Consider the following 27,600-nt stretch of genomic DNA (forward strand, 5'->3'; position numbering starts at 1 on the left):
GTGCCGCTCCTCTCGATCGCGTTTGCTGTAGTCTTCGGTTGCACAGTGCGTGTTTCTGGGGGATTGTAAGCACTCCGTCCCGGCGATGTTTGCGGAACTTGGCGACAAATGGTTTGAAACGGACTAGGCTAAGGTCTTATTCTCGGCAGTTTTTTTTTCTCCTGGGAGATGCAATGGAGGTGATGCAAGGAGGAATCCGTGTGTTTTTGATAAGTGAGTGACTTAAAACTCATCCGTTTTATTCCGAACTGTTGTGTCTTTGTTGGGTTTTGTTTTCTTCAGTAGAACCCCTCGTTCGCAGGAATAGTTTACCAGGTTTTTTTTTATAGATGTTTGAAGATGTTAACTTTATTTTGAGAAGTTAATCACACACGTTAATTGATGTAATGAATGTTGCCAACGTCTAGTCGCCAAGTTGATACCTTTTAGGCATATCTGAAGAAAGATCTATAAAAGTCAAAATTTTACCCCATCTTTTCTTTTCTTTTTTGTTTTCCAGGGATTTTATTGACATTAACCTCAACAACAGGTGAGTTGGAAAAGAATCCTGTTCTTCAATAAGCTAAAAGTTCCTTGAAAGAGAATTTATGAATGAATTTGTTTCGGCATTCAAATTGACAAACCTTTGTTCAGATATTATCCCTAAGTAGATTATTATTATAAACCTGTATTAGACGTGTGTTTAAGTGTCGTTAGTTACTCAAATTTCGGGACTGAAGTCAAGGTATAATTTTCAAAGTTGCTTTCTTACCAAAAAACATGTGGGCTATATTTACTCTAAAATGGTTTGGTCGCCACTCTTTGTTTCACTCTTTGAAAATTAGAAAGTAAAACTTGTATGCGTCTGTGGGCGGCTAAACATCTATATTTGATAAATTTCCTCCTGCTAATGATCGGAAATAAAACGATTTTTGAATTATAAAATACCCTTTCTTATGCGATGTCTTATTGGAAAGCACATTATCTTATCCAATACTTAAAACAATTACTTTGGGGGATGTTTCGCCAAAAAAGGCAGTTTACTTATCATCTTAAGTAAGTGCATAATAACTAACCTGTTGAAATTTTAGCTCAATGGCTGCTTTGCATATTTTTGTACAGAAAAACGTTATGTATCATTTTGGGGTCTTATATTGGGTTCCGTTGCTGACGCTGCAGCTATAACATAATTATAACAGGCCATAAACACCAATGGTTTTTTTTTATTCATTCAATCGAGACCTCACTACTACCTGACGAAATAATTTCACAGGGTTGAGCATGGTTTCTCATTAAACTTTGGACATGTGTTCGGGTAATTACACATTTTCATAAGTGTCTAAGTAATGATATTAATATGAAGGTTGATTATATTTATATATATTTTTGATGGCAGTGTGATTTTTCCCTCCTTTACGTAATTATCTGACACATTTTTGTCTTCTTCGGATCAGATGCCATGTCACAATGCCGTAAGGACTGGAGTCAGTATGGCACGCAGTGTTTCTACGTGAATACCCAGCACCTGAACTACGCCAATGCCAAGGCGCATTGCGAGTCCTACGGAGGCGGGTCAACCATTGCCAGTATTTCCGACAGTGGTGTCAATGGCCATATACAATCGCTTATATCTGGCGTCTCGAGTTCCACGGCCTACATAGGTGAGTGTGGGCCTTTAAAGGTGCATATCTATGAATGCTCTTAAAACAATATTTTGTTTGATTGTTTTTTCTCTCCTAACGAATTTTCCATTTTTATGTTAGCGAAAAAATATATTCTGACGGGCGTATGCAACACTCTAAAAACAGGGCTTTCGTTTTGTGCACAAATAGCCCGCCCTGCGAGCGTGCGATGAACTTGACAGCCAGTTCGCACTTTGCGAAAAAAATAACTTAATAAAATAATAAGTAAACGCTGGTGGATTTGTTTTGCTCAACTGCATGTTTGTTTGTTTCATTCAAAAATTAATATATTGCTAGAAAAATGGCAATTGAAAAAAAAATAATCTTTTTTTTACGAGTTGAAACTTGAAACACTGGAAGTACATCTTTTATTAAGGTAAATTGAAATGATTCTCTACTTTTTCGTGTGTATTTAATTCAGATATAAGATATAAAGCCCATCACAATTTTTACCTCAAAGTTTTCGGAGCCACCAGTTGCTTTTTATGTGTATACCGCCCTCATTCGGGTCAAATAAACTGGCCTGACAAGAGAGGGCGTAACAGCGCGGCATATAATTTTTTTTTAGTTGGGTTTAAATTTGTCATTGTTTGTGCTCAACCTGTTCCTAAATTCTATTTCGAAATTCGATGTATATGTAAGCAGCAACATGAATTCCTCCATGGTAGAAACAGTGTTAGTGATGGGTGTGGATATAGAAAAAAATGTTGCAACCTGACGCTACTTAACTTGTTGTTTACAATTGAAAATGTTTCTCAGTTCCACTTCCAGTGATTCATGTTCATTATGTTTTGCATTGACGGACCTTTGATTTGGACCTTCATTGATTTGATATATGAAGAAAAAAGCAGCGTCAGGTTGCAACATTCTTTCCTAGATGTATTCCAAGCCAGTAAGAATGGTATGCAACTTAGTTTATTGATATTTACACACAACATGCTGTCAGGGTCTGTGATGTGACACTGTTGTTATTGTTGGCTTACGCTCAGTCATGTCAGTTCAGCAGGGTTTTTTTTTTTACTTTTTGAGAATTGTCACCTCAGTTTGATTTGATTTTGTTTTGTTCAATAATATAATAATCTTGTAATTTATTTTTTAGGGAAAAACGTGATCCTTATCTTTACAGGCATGCAACTTTTCCTCGGATCAGCTGATTTCCTCTTTTTTAATTCTCATTTCTGCCATTCAAAATTGAAAATCACTGTACAATTACAAAGTCTTCTGAATTTAGGAATTTCCTCTTTTTTGGTGAGTTTACAGTTGCATGCCTGTCTTTAGGACACCTCTATAATACAAGTTCTGATCAAAACTGACTTTTGCAGATGACTGTCCAGTACCAAAGTGACTTTTGCAGGCTAAATTAAAAGCTCCTTGAAAGCAGGGAGGTTCTTCAGATAAATCATAAAGTGATAAACTCATGTTTGTTGTAATTTGGAACATGTTGAAAGTACTTTCAAAGAAAATGTGACTTTCCTAGATCTCACAACACGAGCGAAAGCCCAACACAATGAAAGCCCAATGCTGATTGGCTGCTAATAAAATAGATAGAATAGGTTTTTTTATCAGCCAATCAGCATCGAGCTTTCATTTCATCTAGATTTATATTTTCCATCTTGGTTTTTGACTTTAATTTTGAGTCCGTTTTCTGATTGTTGTCGTCGTCTTTTACCCCTTAATTTCCCTCATAAATCAAAGCCCTGCCCTCTTTCAAAAAGCCCAGACGAGAAACAAGGTTTTTTTTTACATGGTCTTGCATTCATTTCAGCTTAGAGATTCTCAACATTTGTGTTACGTTATTCCTGTCAGCTTTCCACGATATTGACAGTGATGGGACGTGGATCTGGGAAGATGGCGCTAGCGTCTCTTACACCAATTGGAACAGTAATGAACCCAACGGCGACTATACGAAAAACTGTGCCGGGATGTACAAATCCAGCGGACGATGGGATGACTTCTCTTGTACGTCCGAAATCGCGAGCGTCTGTAGAAGTAAGTGTCGTCATTTTTTTTCATCGCTTGCTTATGTTGAATCCAAAGATTACTTTTTTTACTGCAGTGGTATGTTAGCTTGTAAAAGGTAGAACATAACTGGGCAGCGAGAATGCCTTTTTTCATTTTGTCTTGGATTGCTAATATTTACTAGCACGTTCTCCCGATCCAAACCAACATTAAAATAAAAAACAAGAGTCTAGCGCCCCAGTTTCTGTTCTATTGCGTTACATGAGAGATTTACTGAGACGTTTGTCTGAAATCAGGCAAAAACATTGGCACTAAATCACCCCTGAAAATGGCAATATTACACGAAAAGTGAAAATTAACTTTGATGAGATTAAAAGTTACAATAATGTTTGTGCGTAAGAAAAAATTGTTAGTTGGGCTCTTTAATTTTTGTTTACCCTTCTGATAACTTGCCTTTTAACCTACTGTAAGTCATCTGACAGTGAACTTTGACCTTTCACCCTGACCTCACAGCTATCATCCAGTACACCGCCACCACCACCGGTTGTCCGTGCTCGTTTGATGCCACTCGCAATGACTGCGCGTGTTGTTATACTGGGGGTTGTCACTGCGGAGCGGATTATCCCGATCGGTGCGTCGCATGCGGTGGAGATTGTACATCAGATGATGCTGAACCACTTGAGGGTAGGGGCAATAGATATCTCTGATGACTGTGGATTATTTTACTGTACATGAGTACTTATTACTCAATGTAAGGCTGAGTCCCACTTGAGCCTCCAGAACTAGGCCGACGTTTCTTGTCAGCTTGTTTCCATAATGAATTTAACACTCGTTTTGTTGATCAGTCACAGACAGTCGAAAATTCAAATCCTGTTCCCTGACATGCCTTTTACACAGGCTAGTCACCAACAGTCAGATCATATTTCTATAGGCAATATGACTAGTCAGATTCCATCAACAGACAAAATTAAGCAAGTAACTGGTAGGCTAGGCATGGCAGGCTTACCAATCTCCTGCAGTCAAAGCATGGCTATATCAGACAAAATTAAGCAACAGACAAAATTAAGCAAGTAACTGGTAGGCTAGGCATGGCGCAGCAGGCTTACCAATCTCCTGCAGTCAAAGCATGGCTATATCAGACAAAATTAGCAACAGACAAAATTGAGCAAGTAATTGGTAGGCTAGGCACAGCGGGCTTACCAATCTCCTGCAGTCAAAGCATGGCTATATCAGACAAAATTAAGCAACAGACAAAATTGAGCAAGTAATTGGTAGGCTATAGGCAGAACAGGCTTACTAATCTCCTGCAGTAAGAGCATGACTGTATCAGGTTTCATAACAATCACAGCCAGTCAGTGCTGTTTTATAAAAGCAGGGAGCACTCAACTCATAAAAACAGTCACTTGATTTATTTGACTGCTGGGCTGGCCTTGTTGACATTTCCAGTCAGAGAGGGATGGTGGATGAAGATCTCAACAACGGCCCGAAACAAGAGATGCAGGCTAAGCATCCTTAACACTTGCCCTTAATCATGAACCTACGCCTGTGTGCCATCCTGACTTCGTCCACAAAGAACTCAAGCCTAACCAGTGATGTTGTTAATATACTTCCACGCAGAGTGGACACTTGTCTTCAAGCACATTCGTTCCTCTGGGATTAACGTCCGGGAGCTGTGGCAGGGGAGCGGAACCTACAATGACGGATCGGACACGGCGCAGATTGTGACCTCAACATCTAACCACTACAAAGGCAGTGCTGCCAACAGCTATGATACCAACCAAATTCAGTATGTAAGTAGCACATCCACAACTCCCTTCAAGAGTATCCGCTCCGTTCACAAGTACCCCCTCACCGGCAAAGAGAGTACAGTTGGGGGTGACCGAACGACGCCATCTTGCCTGACTGCAATTCATTTGCTGCGAAGCGCGGCCACTGCGCGTACATAGAACAAATCCCCTGGTGTACGTGCGTGACACACAAGGATGAATGCGCGTCAACCAGCGAAATGTCCCACCTTTGGGATGTCGTTGCTATGTAAAAGGGCGCCCTCTTTTGGTAGCGCACAGAGCTCATAACGAGGTGATAATGCCCGAAGCCTGGTAAGAAATTCCAATCAAATAGATCCCTCCCACAAATTCTTGCTTTTTTTTCTAAAGGTCAAGTTTGCGTTCTATACCTCTGGTGGGTCAGAGGTCATGTCCATGACCTTTGACACGGCTAACACCGACAAGAATTCCTGGTACTCGATTGACCGTCTGCTCTACGCGCCGTATTCGGATATCTACACAGCCGGAAAAGGTTACTTTTCAATGGACGGGTGAGTGTGTACTTTTCTTCCAATTTTGTAAAAAAAAATTTGCTTGGTGAAGGTGTATTTGTGTACAGAATCCAAATTTTTTGTTGGTATTTTGTTACTGGCATTTTTGTGGGTCATATCTATTGATCAGTTCCTGGAGGTAAGTAGGGGCGAGACCATGAAGACATTTGTAGGTGAGGAGAAGAAGTTTGAAAACTATCCTGAGCTTGACCAGGAGCCAGTGAATGGCAAATATCGTCGTGTCTGTGCAACAAGGTCGTATCTCCTAAAACGGGCCGTACATGAAAGGCGAGTTTCAGAATGTCAAAAGATCGTATCTCACTTAAAATAACCTGGAAAGCCAATGGACGTCAAGATACAACCTTGTTGTACGGAGCGTATTCGCCAAAGATACGACTTTGTTGCAGAATGGATTTACGACCTTGTTGCACGGACTTGACGATACATGTCCTTTAACTTTCATTTATGTGTTTGTGGCCTATACAGACACTATGACGCCAGAAGGTGTTTCTTTGTTGAGTCTTATTACAACGGCTGTGAGGGCGACGCGGGCTGGGTGATGGTGAAGGACACTGGATACTCCGGTCCCTGTACGTACGACAACTACTACAGCTACCCGTTCTTCACGTACAATACCGCGAGCACCTTACAAGCGTTTCAAAGCGGTTAGTGAAAAAAATCATAGTGGTAGCGTGATTTTAAAAAAATATATCATGGCTTTTGTCCATCTCATGTGGTAGTCTATTTTTGAATAATATACCAAATATGAATGGGATTTTTCATATCCTAACACCTTTTGGCTCGGAACCATCCGCAATACTGCCAAATCCTCCAATTGCCACAGTAAACATCGGATTCAGCCTCAATCCTCCAAAATCATCCGTAATTTCTTGAATTTGTTTGGTGGAAGGGTAACCATTGACTCAATTTTTCAAAACCCTACAACAATCACTGTTAATGGGTTGAGGCAGTGCCGATGACATTCAGAAGCAGTGTGGATGATATCGAGCATAATGCAGGGCTCAATTATGCATGACTGAACGTAAACAATGCTGGGTACAACCTACAAACTCGACACAATGCATCCTCCAAAATCAACTGACAATTTTTTGCCATTCAGCCTCAATCCTCCAAAATCATCCTCCTGGAATGTTTTGTACGATTGAGAAGGTTATATCAACAAATTGTATGTACAGGTAGATTCACTTGTTGGATTTGTTTTTTACATTTAGGACGTATTTGAGAGTGCCTATGAGAAATTATACCTTTAAAATCATTTGGAATACATAGTTTCTTGTACGTAATATCACGTTCCTTTTTTTTTTTTTTTTGCAGGACATTTTGCATTCCCAGAAATCATGGCGATATTGTACAAGTATTACGGTAAGAATGGTCACTTTTTGGGGTTGATTTTCCCCCTTTTACCAGCATAACTTCATGATCATTCAGGACTGTTGTAGAGCCAGCACGAACATTTGACAAGCTTGCTCGGCGAGACAGTTGTAAGCAGGAGGTTGTGGGTTCGAGTCCAACCAAGCAAGATTGTGACTTTTTTTTAGCTCTGAGACACTGTTGAGTAGACAGTGCTTACAAAGTAACTTTGATAAAGAGCAAAACTTCATCAGAAGAAATCCTTGATCACTTTTCTTTCAAAAAGTCTGCCTAATGGACAAATCATATGAATTATTCATTTTCTCCTACAGACACTTCGACCAATACGGGTATCTGTGATGACAACTGGCATCTGGGATACAATGGCAGATCGTGTTACCGTGCCGTGGATTCCACCGTGACGTGGCAGGACGCGTTGGACGCGTGCCGCGGTCTCCGTAGTGACGCGGACCTTGCAAGCATTGGCACAGCCGATGAGAATGCGTTTGTGCTGACTGTGTCACGGTGAGATATTGGCCTGGGTTATGCCAGTCACAAGTCAATCACAAGTTTATTATTAGTCAATTACAAGTTATCGCAAGGCAATAACTAGTCGGTCAGAAGTTACCTCAAGTCAATCACAAGTCAGTGAGAGTGAATCGCGAGTCAGTCACAAGTCAATCACATGTCATCACAAGTAGTCACAAGTCATCACATGTCATCACAAGTCAATCACAAGTCAATCACAAGTCATCACAAGTCAATCACAAGTCAAACACAAGTCAATCACAAGTCAATCACAAGTCAATCACTAGCCCATCACAAGTCAATCACAGGTCAATCACTAGCCCATCACAAGTCAATCACAAGTCGATCACAAGTCAATCACACGTCAATCACAAGTCGATCCACGTGTGACCTAACTGGTCGTGGATATTCAAGTCAGGATTAGACCAGGCTGCTGAGCCAAAGCAATATCTTGTTTGAGGCAGTATCTGCCGGCAACCATTTAGACACGAGGAGAATAATTCAATAAGGCTGGTTACCTGTCTTCAGGACTATTCAAAGTTCACTCTCCTAAACCAATTGGCGTGTCCTGCAATGGAAAAAGCAAGATGAATTATAACGTCATCTTAAGTCATATTTTCATAACGTCATCTAGAGACCAAAGACAAGTTCTTTTAGAACTTATAGCAAGACTGTTCTTATCAGAACTAAAAACTACTTAGCAAAAGTTGACAATAAGCAGGGACGAGTTCTTTTCGGAACTATATATCTTCTAAGCAGTAGTTATTACCACATGGTGTTACCGCAAACCGAAACGATAACAATACTCCACCATGCAAAGCCTCAAATCTTATGTCATCTCAAACTCTAGGTGAATTCCAATATTAGTCTGTAAAATGATCCCATGGTCTTGTTATGCTCTGACTCTACAGCCGGACACTAAGCCACAATGAATACTGGATTGGCTTGAATGATTTCGCCGTGGAAGGTACTTGGGAGTGGTCCGACGGCACAAAGAGCAGCTACACTAACTGGTATTCCAGCGAACCAAATGATTGTGAGTAAAATTTAACAAAATCCAAACCAAAGTTCTTTGTAATCTCTCATCAGATTGTGTAGCATTGAGATGTAAGACAGCTGGATTTGTGGCATCCAGAAGCAGTATTAGCGAGGACCATGGTTAACCGTAGTTTGACTTTTAACGTCACTCAAACTCAGGATGGTTTGACTGCTTGATCTGGTCATCTATTTTGAACGAGAGCGTTTGACTACAGACGATCCCACGTTGGTATGAGTCACGAATCAGTCACTAGTTGACTGATGGTTCTTGCCCGAACGTGCTGCAGATCACAAATGTCTCTCAACATCTTTTACATTTTTACCCCCATCGTGAAGCAGCTACACTGGCTCCCTATCAAACAGCGACTATACAAACTTTCCACGATAACCTAGAAAGTGCTAAGCGGTCTAGCTTCATTGTACATATCAGAGCTTAGATGTTAACAGCTGTTCTGGTCGGTGACATTTTTCTCACAGGCTTCAAGAGAAGTATTGGAAAAAATATATACATTGATCATTCACAAGGTTCTTTGTCTTTATGTAATTATGTAAAAACTTATTGCTCATTTCTAAATGAGGTAGTTCCATATGGCATTCATATGGTCTTGAATTTCTATAATCAACTGCTATTTCGTGAATGTTTGCATCTTCAACATTTTTCACACAGGTTCAGAGAAGTAATATGAATAATGTATATATTTGTACTTTGTCTGGTTCTTGTCAAGATAGTCACCATTCATAACTTCTTGTTCTTCATTAATGTCTTGATTTTCGATAATCAACTACTATTTCATGAATGTTTATTTCTTTGACACGTTCCTAAATTGTTGGTAATTTGCACAGTTTATGTTATTAACATTTTCATAAGTTCTTGTTCTGAACGAAATAGTCCATTATGGCCTGGTACTTTCATACTCAATCACTATTTCATCAATGTTTATTTCTTTTAGCCGGCGGACAGGAGCACTGTGCTGTGATCCGATGGTCAACCGATGGAACTTGGAACGACGCAAACTGTGCCAACAGCAAACGCTACATATGCGAATATCCTCTCATCGCCAGTAAGTGTTACAAACAGTGATTGTTGAAGGCGTGTGCCTAGCACCCATGCATGGGTTGTAGATATCTGCAATGGACATCACACAAAAATGAACATTGGTTTCTGGAGGTAGTTTCAATTGGGAAGTGTGGCCTAGCGGTAAGGGTTCGTGACTCGTGATCAGAGGGTCAGGGGTTCGAATCCAGCTGCCAGCCATACGTTGTGTCCTTGGGCAAGGCACTTAATCCCCACTTGCCTCTCTCCACCCAGGAGTATAAATGTGTACCAGCATTAGCTGGGGAGTAACCTGCGATGGACTGGCATCCTGTACAAGGGGAATAGAAATATTCTCAGTCGTTTCATGCCAAGGAAACTGGAGATAAACGCCGGCCTGATGGGCCATATAGGCTCGGGACAGACTTTACTTTTTCTGGAGGTAGTTAGCCTCTTAGTCTAGTATTTTCCAAACTCTTTTTCCATTCTTTTTTTTCTGAATGCAGTATCCTGTGCGGATTGGAAGCGTCGTGGCTATTCCAACAGCGGGGACTACACCATTGACCCGGACGGGCCAGGCTTTGGCAACGATCCGTTCAAGATATACTGCGACATGACCTCCGATGGAAACACAGGTAAACGGGTCGCGACGCAAACGAACAAACTATCTTGTTTTCATTCGTTTGGTTTTTATGCTACTACGGTGCAGGTTTTGAACGTAATTCGCAACAATTTGTTTTGAGCAATTTGCGTGAATTGATCATCGTGGCATTTAAACACATACAGTAAGCCTTTTGCGAGTAATTACCTATACCCTTTGGAATTTACATTTGAAAAACATCTGGTACACTGACTTGCTCAGAATGCTTGGCACATTTTAACTTTGAATTCTCCAGACCAAATCACATGATTCGGGGCAAGCTCTTGCATAGTTACATAAGAAACGCTCAGCACACTCACTCACAAAAAAATATAAAATTACAGTTGCTACAAAATTTATATATATTTTTCTCAATCCATTTTTATTATTCAATAGGTATTGGTTTTTATTTCCAAAATAGTTTGGTGAAAGGCAAGCCTTGTAATAAAACAATTTTAAGCAAGTTTTAAAACAATTTCTATCTTTCATCACAGGTATTACCGTTATCAACCACAACCAGGAGATGCGACAATGGGTCAAAGGTTACGAGGGTGCTCGATCCTACGTCCGATCCCTCAGCTACAGTCCCGTCAGCGTCAGTCAAGCTGCTGCACTGGCTGATGTCTCAGGAGAATGCTACCAGCATATCAAGGTCTGCCTGTTTATGGGTTTGAATGTTTTCGGCTTTTTTTGTTTTATTTTCTTTTGATGTGTTTTGTATATTGTACATGGTTTTTAAGGATGTACGTAGCCTTCTGGTTGTTTTATTATGTAGTCACATTTGTTGTATTTTACTTGCCTAGTATTAGTGTGGAATTTAAAGGGAAAATACATCATTTGCTTTTGCTGTAACTTTCAGAAATGGATGAAATTGGGGGGTTGGAAATATATAGCAAATATAGTTACACTGACTTTTTTTAGGTTTTGGGTTCGAAAATGCTATAAAAACCAAGAAAAACAATCATTTTCCTGTAGTCTGGTCCCTGACTCCATATAAGAAGAAACAGAGCAGTTTACATACATTGGGGAATTGTAAGGTCAGGAAACCAGTCTAGCTGGCTTGTACCCGTTCATAGGTGTGTAATCGATTGCAAACAAGTGCGATGGACAATTGGGGCCAGTATTTGAAAAAAAGCCAGTTTTTTCCAACGCTGGTCGGCCGACCAGCATTGGAAATTGGTACAAAAATACCACTTTTCTTGAATATGACAGTATACCAGGTGCCATGATTTTACAGGATGCTTTACACTGTCATTCACTTACAGTCCAGCAAGGTATTTCAAAATGATTTGGTAGTTTTATATTTTGATGTTTGCAAATGTTGTATTTTCCCTTTAAGACATGTGCCTGGATCTGAGCCAAAGGGTATACAAAAGTAAACAGTCATTGTTATGGACATGACACGTGACAATTTAGACCAATGAAAATTGAAGTATCCCGGACACGACAGTGACCATTTTACAATTTCCGGTGTGTCGAACATGTTTGATGCCCCGAGTATCGTATTTCGCCAGAAGCATCACTGTTTATACCCAGAGTGTTCCATTTCTTGCAGTTTGAATGTTACGGTTCCACCATGAGTACTGGCTACTACACGGCGTGGTACGATCGCGACGGCAACATGGAAACCTACTGGGGTGGAGCGCCCTCTAGCACCAGCCTCTGCGCATGCGGATATGAGGGTATTGTCTGGCTTGAATGTCGCATTTAAATTGTCCTTTTCAACATGTTATTATTACTTTACTTAGTATGCAATAAGCCTTTTCGGAGTTCCAACTGCGCACATTCGTAACCTGTGACAACGCACATTGTTTGTCTCCAATGCCCTTTGACAGTACCCACAATGCACAAACAGCCTTTTTGTAAAGTCAGTGGCGCGATGTTGTCAAAGGCCAATTGAGACAAACAATGCGCGTTGTCACAGGTTACGAATGCGCAGTTGGAACTCTGAAAAGGCTTATACAGAGCCCTCATTTTGCCAAATTACAGTCAGCAAAAGGAAGCTAGTTTATTAAGCCCAATATTTTCATCGTAGCAGTACCAGGCAAAAATTGTCTTTTCCTATTGAAAGGCATATAGTATTATTTGATTGTTTCCCAAAAGTAACCTACCAAATTATTATCGAAAATCGTACTCGAATTAAAGATCGTACTGGTACTAAACATCCTGCGAAATTATTCCTACTATTTAAGTTCTTGTCATTTAGAAGAAATCAAGAAATGGAGCTGATTTCCAACGAACAGTCTGTTGAACGATCGTTGGAACTATAGAAACAACTATTTGTGACGAAATTATGTTTCGTGATCAAAAGGTTGAGCACGGTCTTCCACTGTTTTCTCAAAAAGTGTAATATCCACTGAGCTGAAACTTCAACAGGTTAGGTTTTCAACACACTTCTTTGGAGTTTGAGTGGTGTTCATATTGTAAAAACTACCAAAATGCATGAAAAGCAAATGATCGTATATGCCTTTACTACAGCACAGTGGATTTATCATATTTTACATTATTTTGATCACGTAGTTGGTGTCCTATTCTTACAGGTAACTGTGATGGGGGTTACTCCCGCTGCAACTGCGAGGTAAATGACTACACTTGGCGGGTGGACGAGGGTTTGCTGACCGATAAGGCTGACCTGCCGGTGACCGAGATCAGGGTAGGGGATACCGGGAATGGGGACGAGCAGGCCTATTACACTATCGGGCCGATGTACTGCAAATCCGATGAGAGTTGTAAGTTTATTACATACACATCATTGTTATTGTCAACATTATCCGGATCATGAACTTGGCATCAGTAAGGAATGACGTGGGGTCAGGCGACATGCACTTGCCAACCCCCCCCCCCCCCCCCCCCCCGCCCCAGAATTTCAGGAATAAATGAATGAGTTGTTATTGTTAAAAATGTATTGTGTTCCCCCCCCCCCCCCCCCCGGAAAAGTGGGCGTGGATGCCTCCTAAAAATGTGACTTTTGTAACACCACTGATTGTCAACTGCTTATATATTTTGATTTGTTTCAGTTGTTCTCACTGGAAGAACTGATTTTGTCCTCACGATGAACAGCGTCATCAGTCAGAACAACGAGGAGACAATTGACGACACAACAATTGCGGAATGTGCCAACGAATGTGTCGCCCGCACATCTTTTCTTTGTCTCGCCTTCGAATACAAATTCGAAACCGCAAAATGTCACCTTAACACTGTGACGGATGAAACAAGGACTCTTTCTTATAGCAGCAATACGGCTTTCTTCAGACGAACGTGTGCGTATGATTTCATCATGTTCCATTGACGTTATGTCTGTAATTTTATTTTTAAGTTCTTAAAAAAAAAGGGGAGATTTTATTTTTCATTAAAAAAAATTTCAGCTTAATTTGATTTACTCATTTTTGCAATGATTATTATAAGTTGCAAAGAGTTACATTTTTAAATTAAATGCCAAGATTTGTATTCCTGATATAATATTTGGAACTTAACAGAAAGCGTGTGAGTTTTGGCCATGATCTGTTGTACCTATAAGGGATGGTATCGTTTCGGTTTGCGGTAACACCATGTGGTAATAACTACTGCTTAGAAGATATTTAGTTCTGAAAAGAACTTGTCCTGCTTATTATGAACTTTCGCTAAGTAGTTTTAGTTCTGAACTTGTTTTTGGTCTCAATGTTTCGACTAGCCTGCTCTAGTCATCGTCGGTCACCTGACGATGACTAATTGATTTATATTTAAATTGCGTGAAAATTTAATTGTAAATTAATTGTCTCATTTGTGTTTTGTACAGTTGACAGACAGGAGAATCCAAACCGCGGTGAGTAAGAATTTCTCGCCACATTTTGCAAAATTAAATTTGACTAGAATTTCACTTAATAATCACTCATAGTTTAAATTCAATTTCAAAATCATATATGGCATCACTGGCTTGTTGAAAAACAGATTAAAACCTTTTCTTAGTTAAGTATCATTGGAAAATTGAGGAGTGTACATGCAAGTTTGGATCATTCCCGTCAGTTTGGTTTAATTGTAATCCGTTTCGGACTGGCAAGCCATAGTTGCACTGAATAAAACTTTTCTAAAGAGTTGAGCCAAATACAGGGGGAGTCAGAAACAGTGGCGCACCCAGGATTTGGTTTTTGAGGGGGGGGCTCAAAAAATGTTTTTTTACAAATTTGTTAAAAGTTGAATTTTTTTTTCAAAAAAATTTGCCCAAAATTTTTGGCTGCAAAAAAAAAAAAGTTGTTTTTTTAGGGGGCAGCCTATTTTGACGTTGGTGACACCACTTACACCCCTATTATACTACTCGAAAACAGGCCACATTCATGTCACCAAGGCCAAATCGTTGGACTAAAAAAAAGCAAAAACAAAAAATAATAAAAAATTTGACAACCTCTTGGGGGGTTGCGCCACTGGTCAGAAAGATGGGTACACTGTCAAATAGCCTCTTCTTTTCCTGTATACTTGAAAGAAAAGTATACAGAAAACTAAAGCAATTGAAATCTAGCCGACTCACTGACTGACTCAGTAGACCTGCTTACATCTCTCCTCAACCCAAAAAGTTGCAATAGGAATTACCCTGTGACGCCATTGAATGGGGTAACTCCAGGACATCGTATAGCCCACTAAGGGAATGACTGTACTGACATCGTATAGCCCACTAAGGGAATGACTGTACTGAATCAATGCTGGGTGCTCTGAGACAGCTTTACTCGTATTGCCATGACTTCTGTTTTCATTGCAGAGTCCAATAGCTGTCCGAGTGGGTGGGCGGAGTATAACTCCCACTGTTACTACGCGAGCACCAGTAAGAAGACGTGGTACGCTGCCGAGTTGCACTGCGAAACTGAAGGAGGTAAATGCTTTAGCCACACTTGACCAGTTTGCGTCTGGTGACGTGTATTACACGCAAAGGTTTGGCTGTATTTGGAACGGATGACTGGTATAAACACGCGACAAGCGAAGGCGGAAAATATCTGTCAGCGACCCGCTCGCAGCGAGCGAGGCCGGAAATATGAGTGTGCTGCCCAAGGGTGATGGCTTCAACCCGCCAGGCATTGAGGTCGAGTGAAACGTAATCCTGCGCCTCATTCCATTCTTGTCAAAATAAACCCGGCGTGAACTGGTCAAAATCCTTTTTTTCTTCTTTTGATTTTTTTACCAAAATTTTGTTGGGCATTCCGAATATTGATCATTTTGTCATCTATGAATCAAAGACATTTGAAATTGCAATAGCTAATAATGGGAATAGCCACATATGGGAACCACCGCATAATTGATTGGACGCATAGCGGATTAGCCTCAAATTGGATTTAGCATACATGGGATTAGCCAATATGGATTGGTCAAAAGTTGGATTACCAATACATGCACATAGGATTAGCCATAGATGGGGATAAGGCACAACATGGATCAATCATAAATGGGATTTCTCACATGGGATTAGCCTAATATGGGATAAGCCATATATAAACTAACTCCCATACTGTATTAGCCGCATAGGATTAGCCATAAACATGGTCGTTTTGGGGGTTCTTTTCAATTAATTAGAAGTAAACCCAGAGACCGCTTTTTTTTGTATTGATATGAACTTGGTCTCCAGACAGGAATTTCTTTGTTTGGAACTTTCAATAGGAATCATGGAGTGGGGGGGGAAACAACTAGAAATTATTGTCTTTTCTGTCTGTCCGCTTTCAAGGAGGCACCTTGGTATCTGTGGATGATGACGCAGAGCATGAATTCCTGACCAAGATCGGCCGCTGGGCTAATCCGTCGGAGGAATATTTCTGGATCGGAATCAACGACATCGAAAACGAAGGTAAACCAAGAGCGATCAACATTGGTTGAAGTTTTTCAAATCTCACTACGAAGCCAGTTGGAGACTAATCCATCCTCTCCAAATTGTCAATGATTGAAAGAATGAGCTTGTTGTTTTTTTTTTTTTTTAAATGGACAAAAAGAATTTGTCAATTTGAATGTTTAAATCAAACTAAGAACTCCATATCGTCTGGGAAAGAACTAGTGTAAGATGCTGTATGGTGATTTTGTGACTTTTCAGGCCTAAGTGAAATCAGAATGCGGTAACAGAAGTCTCAATCTGTTTTTCTTTCTTCAGGCATGATAGATTTTTCAGACTTTTTTTCTGAGTTCAATCTTTTTGAATTGGGGAGAAAGACATCAGTTTTGAAAGAAATGCATCTTTCAGACCTTTTATTAAATTTCAGATTTTTTTAAAAATCGACGATCACATCCCTGGTTTTGTTTTTCCAAAGGATCATGGGTGAATGTTGACCAATCAGACGCCACGTACAACCGATGGAAGTCGGGCGAACCAAACGGTGACCTGATTGAAAATGGTGCCTTGATGTCCGTCTACACCAACTACGACTGGATCGACGTCGGTGTGCACGGGAGTTACCAGTTCTTCTGTGAGACGGCGATTGGTAAGCAATACATACACTGGGAATTGCCATATGATTCGACCAAAAGCAACAGTGCATAATGTGAGTGAGATTTTGAGGCATATAGTTCAGACTATCCCAGCACAGAACGCCAACGGGCTTGCATAGACAAGCCACTGACAATGCTGATTTTCAGCCCTCATGATAGGCCCCACGAAACTAAGCGGTTTAAAGATCCGCAGTTTTACCAATCCAGGTTTTACTTCATCGAGGACAATAAAGCAATTTGGATTCCTTGAACTCATCTGTGAACAAAAACATTAAATATTTCGTTCATCAAAGCAGTTGAGTAGCTTTTAAATTTGAATCTAAAAAATTGAACATTATTTTTAAAAAGTCTTCTTTTCTTTGAGCTGTAGCAAATGTGTAAACTTACGTAAATAACCTTATAACTCGCATCTGTTTATATCCCAAAAATTGGTTGTTATCACAGCATCCTCATTTGCCCAGGAATAACACTGGTTGCTTATTTTCCCTCGGTTACCCTATTCCCGTCTTAGGTGCCAGCGCCATCGCTGCGCCGACCACCCATCCCCTCTGCCCCTCCGGTTGGCTCTACGATGACAGCAGTTGTTACTCCTTCTCCGGTGGTGCCACCAGCTGGGACAACGCCCGCACCTCCTGTGCGTCATCCAACGCCGACCTGGTGATCATCGACTCGGACAGAGAGTGGAACTTCCTGCTCAATCAGTGGCGATATCGCTACTCCACCGAGCGGTTCTGGATCGGGCTGACTGACTCGGCTAATGAAGGTGATTTTCACTCATTTGATGCAGGAAAATGCAATGATAAACAGATGGTAACTCCTGGTTTACAAGTGAAACTATTAAGAGTATTTGCCATAAATCTCATATATGCTGTACTGAATTATGATACAAAAGTACTAAACTGGTCGAAATGGAACTACTTCCAATGCCAAAGTGCATGCTAGAGAGGCACACATTTTTTATTATCCAAGTACACGAATGTCGGACATCTAAGCATGCGTATTGGACATTATTCACGGCTATGATTGGTCATGGGGCGGGGCTAAGTGGGGGAGTGTGGCCTCGAGTGTTTAGGGTTCGTGACTCATGATCAGAGGGTCAGGGGTTCGAATCCAGCTGCTGGCCATATGTTGTGTCCTTGGGCAAGCCACTTCACCCTCAATTGCCTCTGTCCACCCAGGAGTATAAATTGGCACAGACATTAGCCGGGGAGTAACCTGCGATGGACTGGCATCCCATCCAGGGGGAATAAAAATATTCTCAGCCGGAGTTAAACACCGGCCTGACGGGCTATATTGGCTCGTGACAGACTTTACTAAGTGGATCCGTCTATTCCAATTACAATTCCATCTTTACCAACAGGAGAGTTTCTTTGGATACACAAGGACAGCTTTTCCTTGAATGCATCCACGTGGGAGAGTGGCAGTCCGGACAACGCTGGGTCCAATGAAGACTGTGTGGAATTCAGTAATTACCAGAAGCTCAACGATGCCGACTGTGGTACCTCCCTGTACTATATCTGCGAAGATCACCTTTGTAAGTTTTAAGACTCTTGACTTAGCATATATATACATCATGTTTGGTTTTTTTTGAGTCTGTCACAAATCACAAGTCAATCATAAGTAAAATCTCCGATCAGCCATAAATCAAATCATAAGTCAAGTCACAAGTCCAATCACAAGTCAACTCATATCGTCACTGTCACCACGAAGTGACACTAACAGCGGAAAATCGATATTTTGTGATATCAATTTTTCTCCCCCTAATTGCTGATTACTTGCACATAATCTATGCTATGCACCCCTCGGGTGTTAAAGAGGTTGTGGAATGCTGAAAGTCGTTTTGTTTTTTTATATTTTGTTTTTGTAGAGTAGACCTATATATATCATAATGACAAACTCCCATTCTTTTGTAATGTGCATTTATATGTTTATAAAACTGAAATTCATCGAGTAATATGTTGGTCGGCGAGCGCATAATTGAAATCAACAGTCGTCGGGTTCTTCGTAAAATCAGAAAAATCGTGACGTAATAAACAGAACTTGTTTATACTACGCTGCATAGGGAGTCCTGTTTATTACGTCACGATTTACTATGTTTTGTTTGCTGCCCCCCAACGACGACTTTTACACAAATTGCATGTTCGGGTCGAAACAGGACCTGAAAAACAGCTCTCAAAAGTACCTTTTGTATTCATTTCATGACAGAAACAATAGTCGTTTTTATTTTATCACTCCTTAGGCTATATATACCCGAAAAATGACGGAAATGTCTTCGAGCATTCCACAACCTCTTTAAAAACGGCATATCTCACATCTGACCAGTCAACAATTCTTTAATGATATCTGAACTTTTATTAAATTGCAGATCCAGTATCGAGCCCAGAAAACTTAAACGTCGAGGCCAAAAGCACCAGGGCAGTTGAGATTACATGGGACGCAACACCTCTGTCTGGTTCCATGGATCTAGATATCACTGGACACAGGGCAAGTAGTGATTATTGATGTTTTTTTGTCGGCAAGGCACCTGACTGTTTGGCACCCTTGCTTGTTTTAAGTAATATTTCTAGTGCTTGGATTGGAATTGTTTTATTTGTTACATTAAGTCAAATAGTAGCATCGCATCTTTTTTCATGGGTAGGCCTATTGCTTCATAAGTTCGAAACTATATGCATTTAATATAATGAGATTTGCTTCTTGAAAATTACTTATCCTTAAATCTTGTTTGGATTGATGATCTAGGTAAAGCTGTAAAATATGCAATTTGTAAATTCATGAATAATTTAAAAAAAAATAATTTTCTGGATGTTAATGTAGAAATCTCTTTATGTTTTTCTTTTCTTTCTTACATTCACTTGAACTGATGATCCTAGTTTTGAAATTTGCAAATTTTAGCAATTTCTCTCTTAATTAATAACAAAACTTTCACTTTTATTAGTGCTAGTGATTAAAGGCATATAGGATCATTTGCTTTCCGTGTATTTTGTTAGTTTTTCAATAATAACACCACTCAAAATCCAACGAAACATTTTCAAAACCTAACCTGCTGTAGTATTATCTCAGTATTACACTTTTCAAGATAACTGTCTTTCGATCAAGAAACACCATTTTGTCATTAGCTTTCTTTATTTCCAAAAATCTGTCAATTGACTGATCGTTAGAAATTACCAGCTGTATTTCTTCTAAATGACAGCAAACCATGAATAATAATTCCACAGGGTGTTTAGTACCAGTATGATCTTCAGCTTAAGTGAGCTCTTTGATATTAATTTGGAAGGTTACTTTTAAGATAAATGCAAAAGATCCTATATATGCCTCTAAATCCCCTCAAGTTTGTCTATTAAAAATCCACTCTTTCATCTCTAGATCTATTATTGGATATCAGACCAAATGAACTCGACCCTCGCCAACGTTTCCCTAGAGGGCGCCAGTGTGCGTCGCTATGTCCTGACTTCTCTCACGCCCGGCACCAACTACGAGTTCACAATCGCTGCATACACCGACCAAGGGGAAGGGCCTAGCGCGGATCCACCTGTCACGGCTATGACTCAGTCAGCTGGTAAGTCTAGGAACCAGACTGCATAGCCAGGAACGTTTTAACAACTTGCATAATGACACCCACATGCAACTCTCAGTAAATTTTACCTGAAGGATTGTTTTCATGAGAAACCGCTCTGCTAAATGCCATTTTAGATCAACTTACGACAGCAGAACTAACAATTGTACTGGCACATGACTGGAAAACCGATCTCTTACCAGTAAACGAAGACCTGTAACGCCTCAAATTGGTTAATATTCATCTGCTGTTTTGATTCTTAACATTCATCTGATGGCATAGTTCTTAAGTATGCGTCTACATGAAATGGTGCCTGTTTATGCAGATGAAAATTATGCAAATTATTTGACCTTGCGTCAAAGGTCGAATGGACACTGAGCCATAGCCAGTCTGTGACTCTATAAAACGTTAAAAAAATTGTGTTAACCCGACCTACCTTGACTTTTTTAGGCCAAATTGAGGACATCAAACTTTTTATCGCCACATTTGGCCTAACTTTTAAAATAACATATATTTTAAAAATAAAGAAGTCTTCGCTATGCACTTTTTTGGTGTGTTATTGGTCAATTAATCTGTGTGAACAGTCAGGAATAGTGAAAAAAAGTAAGACTGCTGCAAACTGCTTACTGACTGGATGGACCTGAAATATATAAATCTAAAAATTAATGTGGCCTGACGTTGCGAACTTAGCAAGTTCTTCTTCAGAGGCTAAAACAGAAATGACAGAGGCACATACATTAACAAGGGGGTGCACACAAACATGCAGGGATGACAGAAGAAACACAAAAGGAGGATTAGGTGGGAAAGGTGTGGAAAGATGCAGGGGAGGGTGGATGAGAGAACAAAGAAACAAAGGGAGATGGCAAACCACAAGGGGTCTGGTATGAACAGGGGAGGGACCAGAAAGGGGAAGGATCAAAGGTCACAGGGAGTGGGGACGGGAGTCAGGAATAGTCACAGATGGTCGATAATCAATCATTTTTTCCACCTGTCATGTCTTTTACTCTGGCTAGTCGCCAGAAGTCTGATGACATTTCTAGTCATATTCCATCAACCAACAAAGGCAAGATTAGTAACTAGTCACAGTGCTTGCTTGAAATATGATCCGACTGTCAAATTCAGTCAACAGACAAAAGCAGCCAACTGGGAGGCACGGCTGGCTTATCAATCAACTACAGTCAAAGCATAGCTGTATCAAGTTACATAAACAGACACAGCTAGTCAATCCTGCTTTATGTAGGAAGGGAGCTCTTAACTGTTAAAAAGAGGCACTTTATTGATGTTGACTGCTGGGATAGCTTTGTTGATTTCTTTCTCTGATTTTTTAATTTTTTTTTATTTCATCAGTTATCAGGACAGATACCCAGCGTCTGAAGGTCTACGTCGTCCAGAGAGGTCAGCGCCTACGCCAACACTCCATGTCCGACCTCCAAATGGCTACCTTCACCCAGTGCACCACCGCCTGCACGGCCGACCAGAACTGCCTGTCCGTCAACTACCACGAGAAGTCCCGCAGCGCCCTCAAGACCTGTGAGCTGAACGCTGATACCCACACCGACAACGCTGGCGATATGGAGATCGATAGAGAGTACACGTATGCTTCTGTTGAAGGGTACTAAAATAATCTGAAAACTGTAAATTGTAGTAACAGTTCTAGGCCTTGGTATTTATCAGGATCAGTTTGCAGGTGAGCCAGTTTGCGATGAAACTTGCGAGTGCGCTGAAGTGGTCATCATGTAGTTTTGATTGATAGCACATGATTGGAGAAACCTCAGATATATTGGCTTTGAATCTGCCAGCCAACCCCAGCAAGCTTTTATTATTATTATTACCCTGGATTGGACATTTGGGAGACATCTCCATAGACTTGTGCACACAATTTTCCAAACTTAAATGTGCCCTAACCCAATATTCCCTTGTTTTCTTATTAGACCACGAGCAACAAATATAACCTAATTGCGACAACAAAATTGTGCTTTTAAAGGGGGGCTGTGACCTAATGACCGATGTCTCCCACCGTTCGAAGAAATTACAATACCGTGTCTCCATAATGGTATATGTAGTCGTACTATTATTATTATTATTATAAATTATTAACCAAGGATTCCTCAAAAGCGCCCTGGGCACTGTAGCTCGCAAGCCTGAAGAAACCTGTGGAGAGAAGACATTGAGAAATTATGGTTTTAGAGGTAGGAGAAAAACCTCAGAAGAATATTCTGAGGAAAACCCACGGAATCAGGTAGGTACTGAAAACCCAATCCACATATTGGCCCAGGCAGGAATCGAACCCGGGTCACAGCGGTGGAAGGCAAGGAAAGAACTGCTACACCAACCTTACCCAAGTGGTAAGATGTGTGCACTAGTATGCATGAGTCCATGGGTTCGAATCCTACCTGAGTGAGTTTATTAATAAAAAAAATCCTCACATAAGTCTTTGAAACTTAAGGAATTTTTTTCTCAATATTTATTAATTGGAGCTGGAAAGAATTAGCCTTTTAAATTGAAATTTTTGTATTGTGATTCTAGACATACTGTGTTATCTCAGTGACTTCTAGATTAACGCCTGGATAGATCGCCATCCATGCCCAAAATCCAATGTAAGTGTTAAAAAAAAGGTCTAATTTTCATTTGGTTGACATTATTTTTAGCCACTTCATTCCCAGCCACATTAAGTTATTGAAAATTGCTTTTTCATGTAAATATATAAATAAATTGAAGGTTAAAGTTAATGCTAAATACGAGTGATTTGTGCCAATTTTATAAAGATTTGTATCAATTTTGGACAACTAAAAGCTTTGAATATTTCTCTTTTTTTTGTAGAAAAAGTCTCTCTTTATTTAACATGGATTGACAGAAGACTAACTTAAGGCAACATGCTTTGTCAGTAAAAGGTTTTTAATTTTATTTCTGCTTTAATTTGAAAAAAAATGCATAGTAGGAAACTGAACAGTTAGAGAACCAATAGTGAATAGAGAACCAACAGGGATTACATAAAAGTTTGTTTGCTTCCAACATTTTCTAGTAATTTCAAGTTATTTTTACGTCGGGTAACCCTGTTAACTTCAGTTGTATGTAGTGTTTATCCAGTGTAAATATTAGTAAGGTGTATTAAATAATTAAAATTCTATATTATTTGGCGTTCGTAGTAAGCAATAAATTGGGAATTAAGCAGTTCCAAAATTGAAAAACAATTTCATTGATTGCGCTGTACCACCACCCTCTTTGTATGCTTGTTCACTATTTAGAAATTTGAAGTATTTTGTTGGTAATTATTTGGTATGCCCCAAAGAAATCGGCACCGTCATTTCTGTATTTTTGGTCAAAAGACTCTCGGTAACCCCACCGTTCATTGAGCTTTGATGCAAGAATTCGAGACACTTCAAATCGAAAGATTTTTTTCCCATTGAAACAACTAATCCGTAAGAATTCCCAACGACCGCGCTAAAGCAATTCATTCAAGTCAACCTAGGTAGCCAGTAGAGCAGTAATCTCCCTTTCACGTTAAAAATGCCAGGAATTAGAGATGTGCGCAAGTGTTTCGTTGCTTTTGCATCACGACTAAAAATCCAACATGGACGCAGTAGGGAGTACATGTTCAGTGGCTTCGTGTCTGGTGGGCATACGAGGGAATACTCCTAGGCTATAAACAGACGTCGCCCAAAGTATTGGTCGACAAAAGATGACGCCCTTTTACTAAATGAAGCTTCAAAGGAAACTGGATTCAGAAAACTGCGAACCGGAGATAATTTTGTAGCCAGTGATGACATAATAATGTGATTTCACCGAGAAAGTGGAACTCAATCGTGCTGCTATAATCCGACGGGGCTAGAATCGCGAAACACCGGCATACAATACTGTCGTGCCCCCGTCCGAAGTAGGGTTTGATGCTAATTTCAAGTTTGGCTTCGGGATGATAGGAGACACAACACTGACAGAGAAAGGGACAAGTTTGGTAAGTTTATGTTATTTCTTTTGCCCGATTAATATCCATTGTTTCATATGAACATTATTGTCCATAGTTGATTCGTATGGAGTGAGTATTGCTATAAACCTACTTGTAAGTGTACCGCACGCCACTTTGGTGGTTGTTCGGGGTTGTAATTATTGTACTCGGTTTTTTAAATTTTGGTTTGAAAATCACTTTCAGCATATTTGCAATGAATGCCATCCTTAGAGTTTTTACTGAATTGAGAATACTGAATTGTACCTAAAATATGAAACAAATGAGAATCCGTCCAGCCTTAAAAATTAGGCTTATTTTCACTGAACGACAACATCCGAAATATTGAACTAGTGCCGAAAATAAATTACCTTGGTTTTTTTGGCCTCTGTGAATCTGTTGCAATTTACCAGACTTGAGGTTGATTCCTGTAAGTTTTTGGGGGTCATTATTGATGATAAGTTAACGTGGAAAAATCATTGTCAGAAAGTCCTTACACTTATATCTCGCAACCTTGGTATTCTTAGAAAACTTAGATATTTTGTCCCATCCCGTGTTCTATTTTCAATTTATAATACGTTATCCTTGCCTCATCTTCAATATGGTATACTTGCCTGGGGAAATACTCATAAAACCTACCTTGATAAATTGCTCGTTTTACAGAAGAAATCTTTAAGACTGATTAATGGTTCTAGTTTTAAGGATCACTCTGCCCCGCTATTTGTTAAGTTCAACACCTTATCTGTATATGATCTTTATAAATATAAATTGTGTGCTCTGATGTATAATTTTGAAAAAAACATACTGCCTTTGAATATTAAATCGTTTTTTGTAATGAACACAGATATTCATCATTACGACACAAGATCGTCAAATAAGCTTCATCTTAATAAAGTTAGAACATCTCTACACCTCTCAACTGTACGACACCAGGGGCCCCTCCTTTGGAATAAAATTCGATCTCTCTGCCCATTGACCTCAATTAGAGCATGTAAATTGTATTATAAAAAACTACTTCTCTCTACGGTTAATGTCAATGGTGATTAAGAGCAAAATTATTACTTTATTGCCAAGTAAAATTATTAACAACACATGTAAAGTCAAGGATGGTAAATTTCCCTCAAGTAACTTATTCTTTTTTTTGTAAAGTTTTGCATGAGCTCGTGAATTTAATGTAATGTAATCACATATTATTGATATATCCTATGATTATTCATGAATTGTATAACTACACGTATTCTTTGTGAAGGGGGCAGACCTAGTACAAGCTTCGGCTTCTTGTCTGGCCTCCCCATACTATTATTTCAATGTTTCGTTAAAATGTTTACCTGATGTATATTATTCCACTGAATTACCTTATAGTATGGAAATAAACCTGAAACCTGAAAACCTGAAACCAGACTGTCAACTGTGACACCTACTAGATAGATCGTCACATACAACAGACTCGATCAAAAAACACACACACAAACACACACACCACAGACGTTATTGTAATATTTTTCTGCTTGGATGGATTTTATTACATCATAATGAATCATTCTGTAGCTTGTCATAACTTTGGCAGGGGAAATATATTTAAATTAATTGTCGAAATTGAGGGCAAGGTTTTGAAGTAAGTGTATAGAGTGAAGGTGGCCGAAGTCACTTTCTTCTGACTGCTTTGTCCCCTTTTTCAAGCCATTTTAAAATATCCCTCTTCTGATCATCTCCAATAACCTTTGGTATTCCAACCAACACATTCTCGTGATTTCTCCTTTTTCTGTGAGTTTCACGGGTGGGCGGGACACCGTCCATATCTTCCGTGACGTCAGCATACTTTGTAAAACTATCTAATAAATCTTTGATGCGCGGACCAATGGTCATAGATGTTCGGCGCAGGCGCCTTTGCGGCAGTGATGAACTTGGTAACACAATGTCTACAGCCGAGGGTTTAGCTTGCCTGTTGTGGTCCTTGTGGGGTTTGTATTTTGTCAAAGAGAATTCCTTGGGAACTCTCTCCTCTCTTGGGCTGATGAAGTTGCCGCTTCTTCCTCTGATTTCTGAGATGTCACAACAGAGTCTTGGCGTGTCTCTTGGGGACACTTCCCCGGGTCGATCGTTAAAGAGAGCCGCGTCTTTCCTCAGCAAATCTTTACCGAACGCTGCTGAGATATCTGGCTTGAAGACGTTCTCCACCGATATTCTGTTCTTGTTGACGGGAGTCAGGTAGCTGATGCCTCGCTCCGTGATAATGTGTCGGCCCAGCGCCTGCCGCAGCTCGTTCAGCCGGCGTAACTGCTCCATTTCACCGGCAGCTGCTGGCTGCAGTTTCGGTATCTCGCTGTCCTCGTCCGGAAAGTCTGCAAAAGTAACTTTCTTGGAGTTGCTGCTGTCCGAGGCTGGCAAGGAGGTCAGGCGAAGCTCGTCAGTGTCGATGTTGCTCAAGCTTCGAGCAAATTTGTCGGAGATATTGTCTGGTACCGGTTCGTAGGCCATCCTCTCACTTCAGGCTAATTCTTCGTCTATTCACCATTGAACACTCTCCATTTCGTTTGTTTTTTCCTTACCAAATTGATTTATTTCTTCTCCGAAAGACTCTGTCTCAAATTCATTCTTACAAACTTCAGTTCATGACTGGATTAATTACGCATGTTAAGATTCATCTTTCCCGTTTACTGTAATTCTTGCCATTTTTGTTGAGGCTTCAGCTTCAGTTAAGGAAGATCGTGAATTCAACAGCAGTTTAGTTTCCCAGATAACGAAAAAAATCTGATGTAGGCCGCCATTTTGGTCAAATTATAAAACATAATCTCCCATAACCTGGCCATGGGATGTTTCATTGTCGAAGTCTGCAAAAGGAATGACTTATTTATTAGGCGAACTTTTCATCCATTAATGCGGTACGGTATTGATTCGTGTATAGTTTCTTGCACACAGACGTGCGTGCCAAGAAACTTTTGGTAAGGATTATATTGATATTTCGTGCTGTGTAGCAACCATCACTAAGGAGTTAAAAAAGGACGAGATCGATCATGCCCAGAGAAAACCTTGGCTTATTGCTACGTCAGTCCAAAAAGTGAACGTAAGGGGGCGCGCTTTTGTAATTTAATTTTGAACATAAGAGGGCGACAAACTAGATACAC

At 40.0% G+C, this 27,600-nt stretch overlaps 1 protein-coding gene across 2 annotated transcripts; it reads left to right on the forward strand.

The window, feature by feature from the left end:
• On the forward strand, positions 1-23,726 carry LOC119739853 (macrophage mannose receptor 1-like). Of its 2 annotated transcripts, XM_038214961.1 has the most exons (26): positions 1-213; positions 500-529; positions 1,434-1,640; positions 3,468-3,650; positions 4,134-4,304; positions 5,238-5,410; positions 5,777-5,937; positions 6,424-6,602; positions 7,273-7,320; positions 7,641-7,833; positions 8,748-8,872; positions 9,825-9,935; positions 10,414-10,542; positions 11,042-11,199; positions 12,103-12,229; positions 13,088-13,276; positions 13,565-13,807; positions 14,323-14,349; positions 15,277-15,387; positions 16,231-16,350; positions 16,805-16,975; positions 17,494-17,745; positions 18,343-18,516; positions 19,348-19,466; positions 20,346-20,538; positions 21,883-23,726. In XM_038214961.1, exons 1-26 carry the CDS (start codon positions 174-176, stop codon positions 22,152-22,154), a joined length of 3,906 nt encoding a protein of 1,301 aa, XP_038070889.1. In that variant the 5' UTR covers positions 1-173; the 3' UTR covers positions 22,155-23,726. The 2 variants fall into 2 exon arrangements, with proteins under 2 accessions (XP_038070889.1, XP_038070890.1); XM_038214962.1 differs by lacking the exons at positions 1-213; positions 500-529; positions 1,434-1,640 and adding an exon at positions 2,251-2,336.
• The last annotated feature ends 3,874 nt before the right edge of the window (positions 23,727-27,600 follow it).

Source organism: Patiria miniata, unplaced genomic scaffold (assembly GCF_015706575.1).
Source record: "Patiria miniata isolate m_02_andy unplaced genomic scaffold, ASM1570657v1 HiC_scaffold_4, whole genome shotgun sequence".
NCBI classification, from domain to species: domain Eukaryota; kingdom Metazoa; phylum Echinodermata; class Asteroidea; order Valvatida; family Asterinidae; genus Patiria; species Patiria miniata.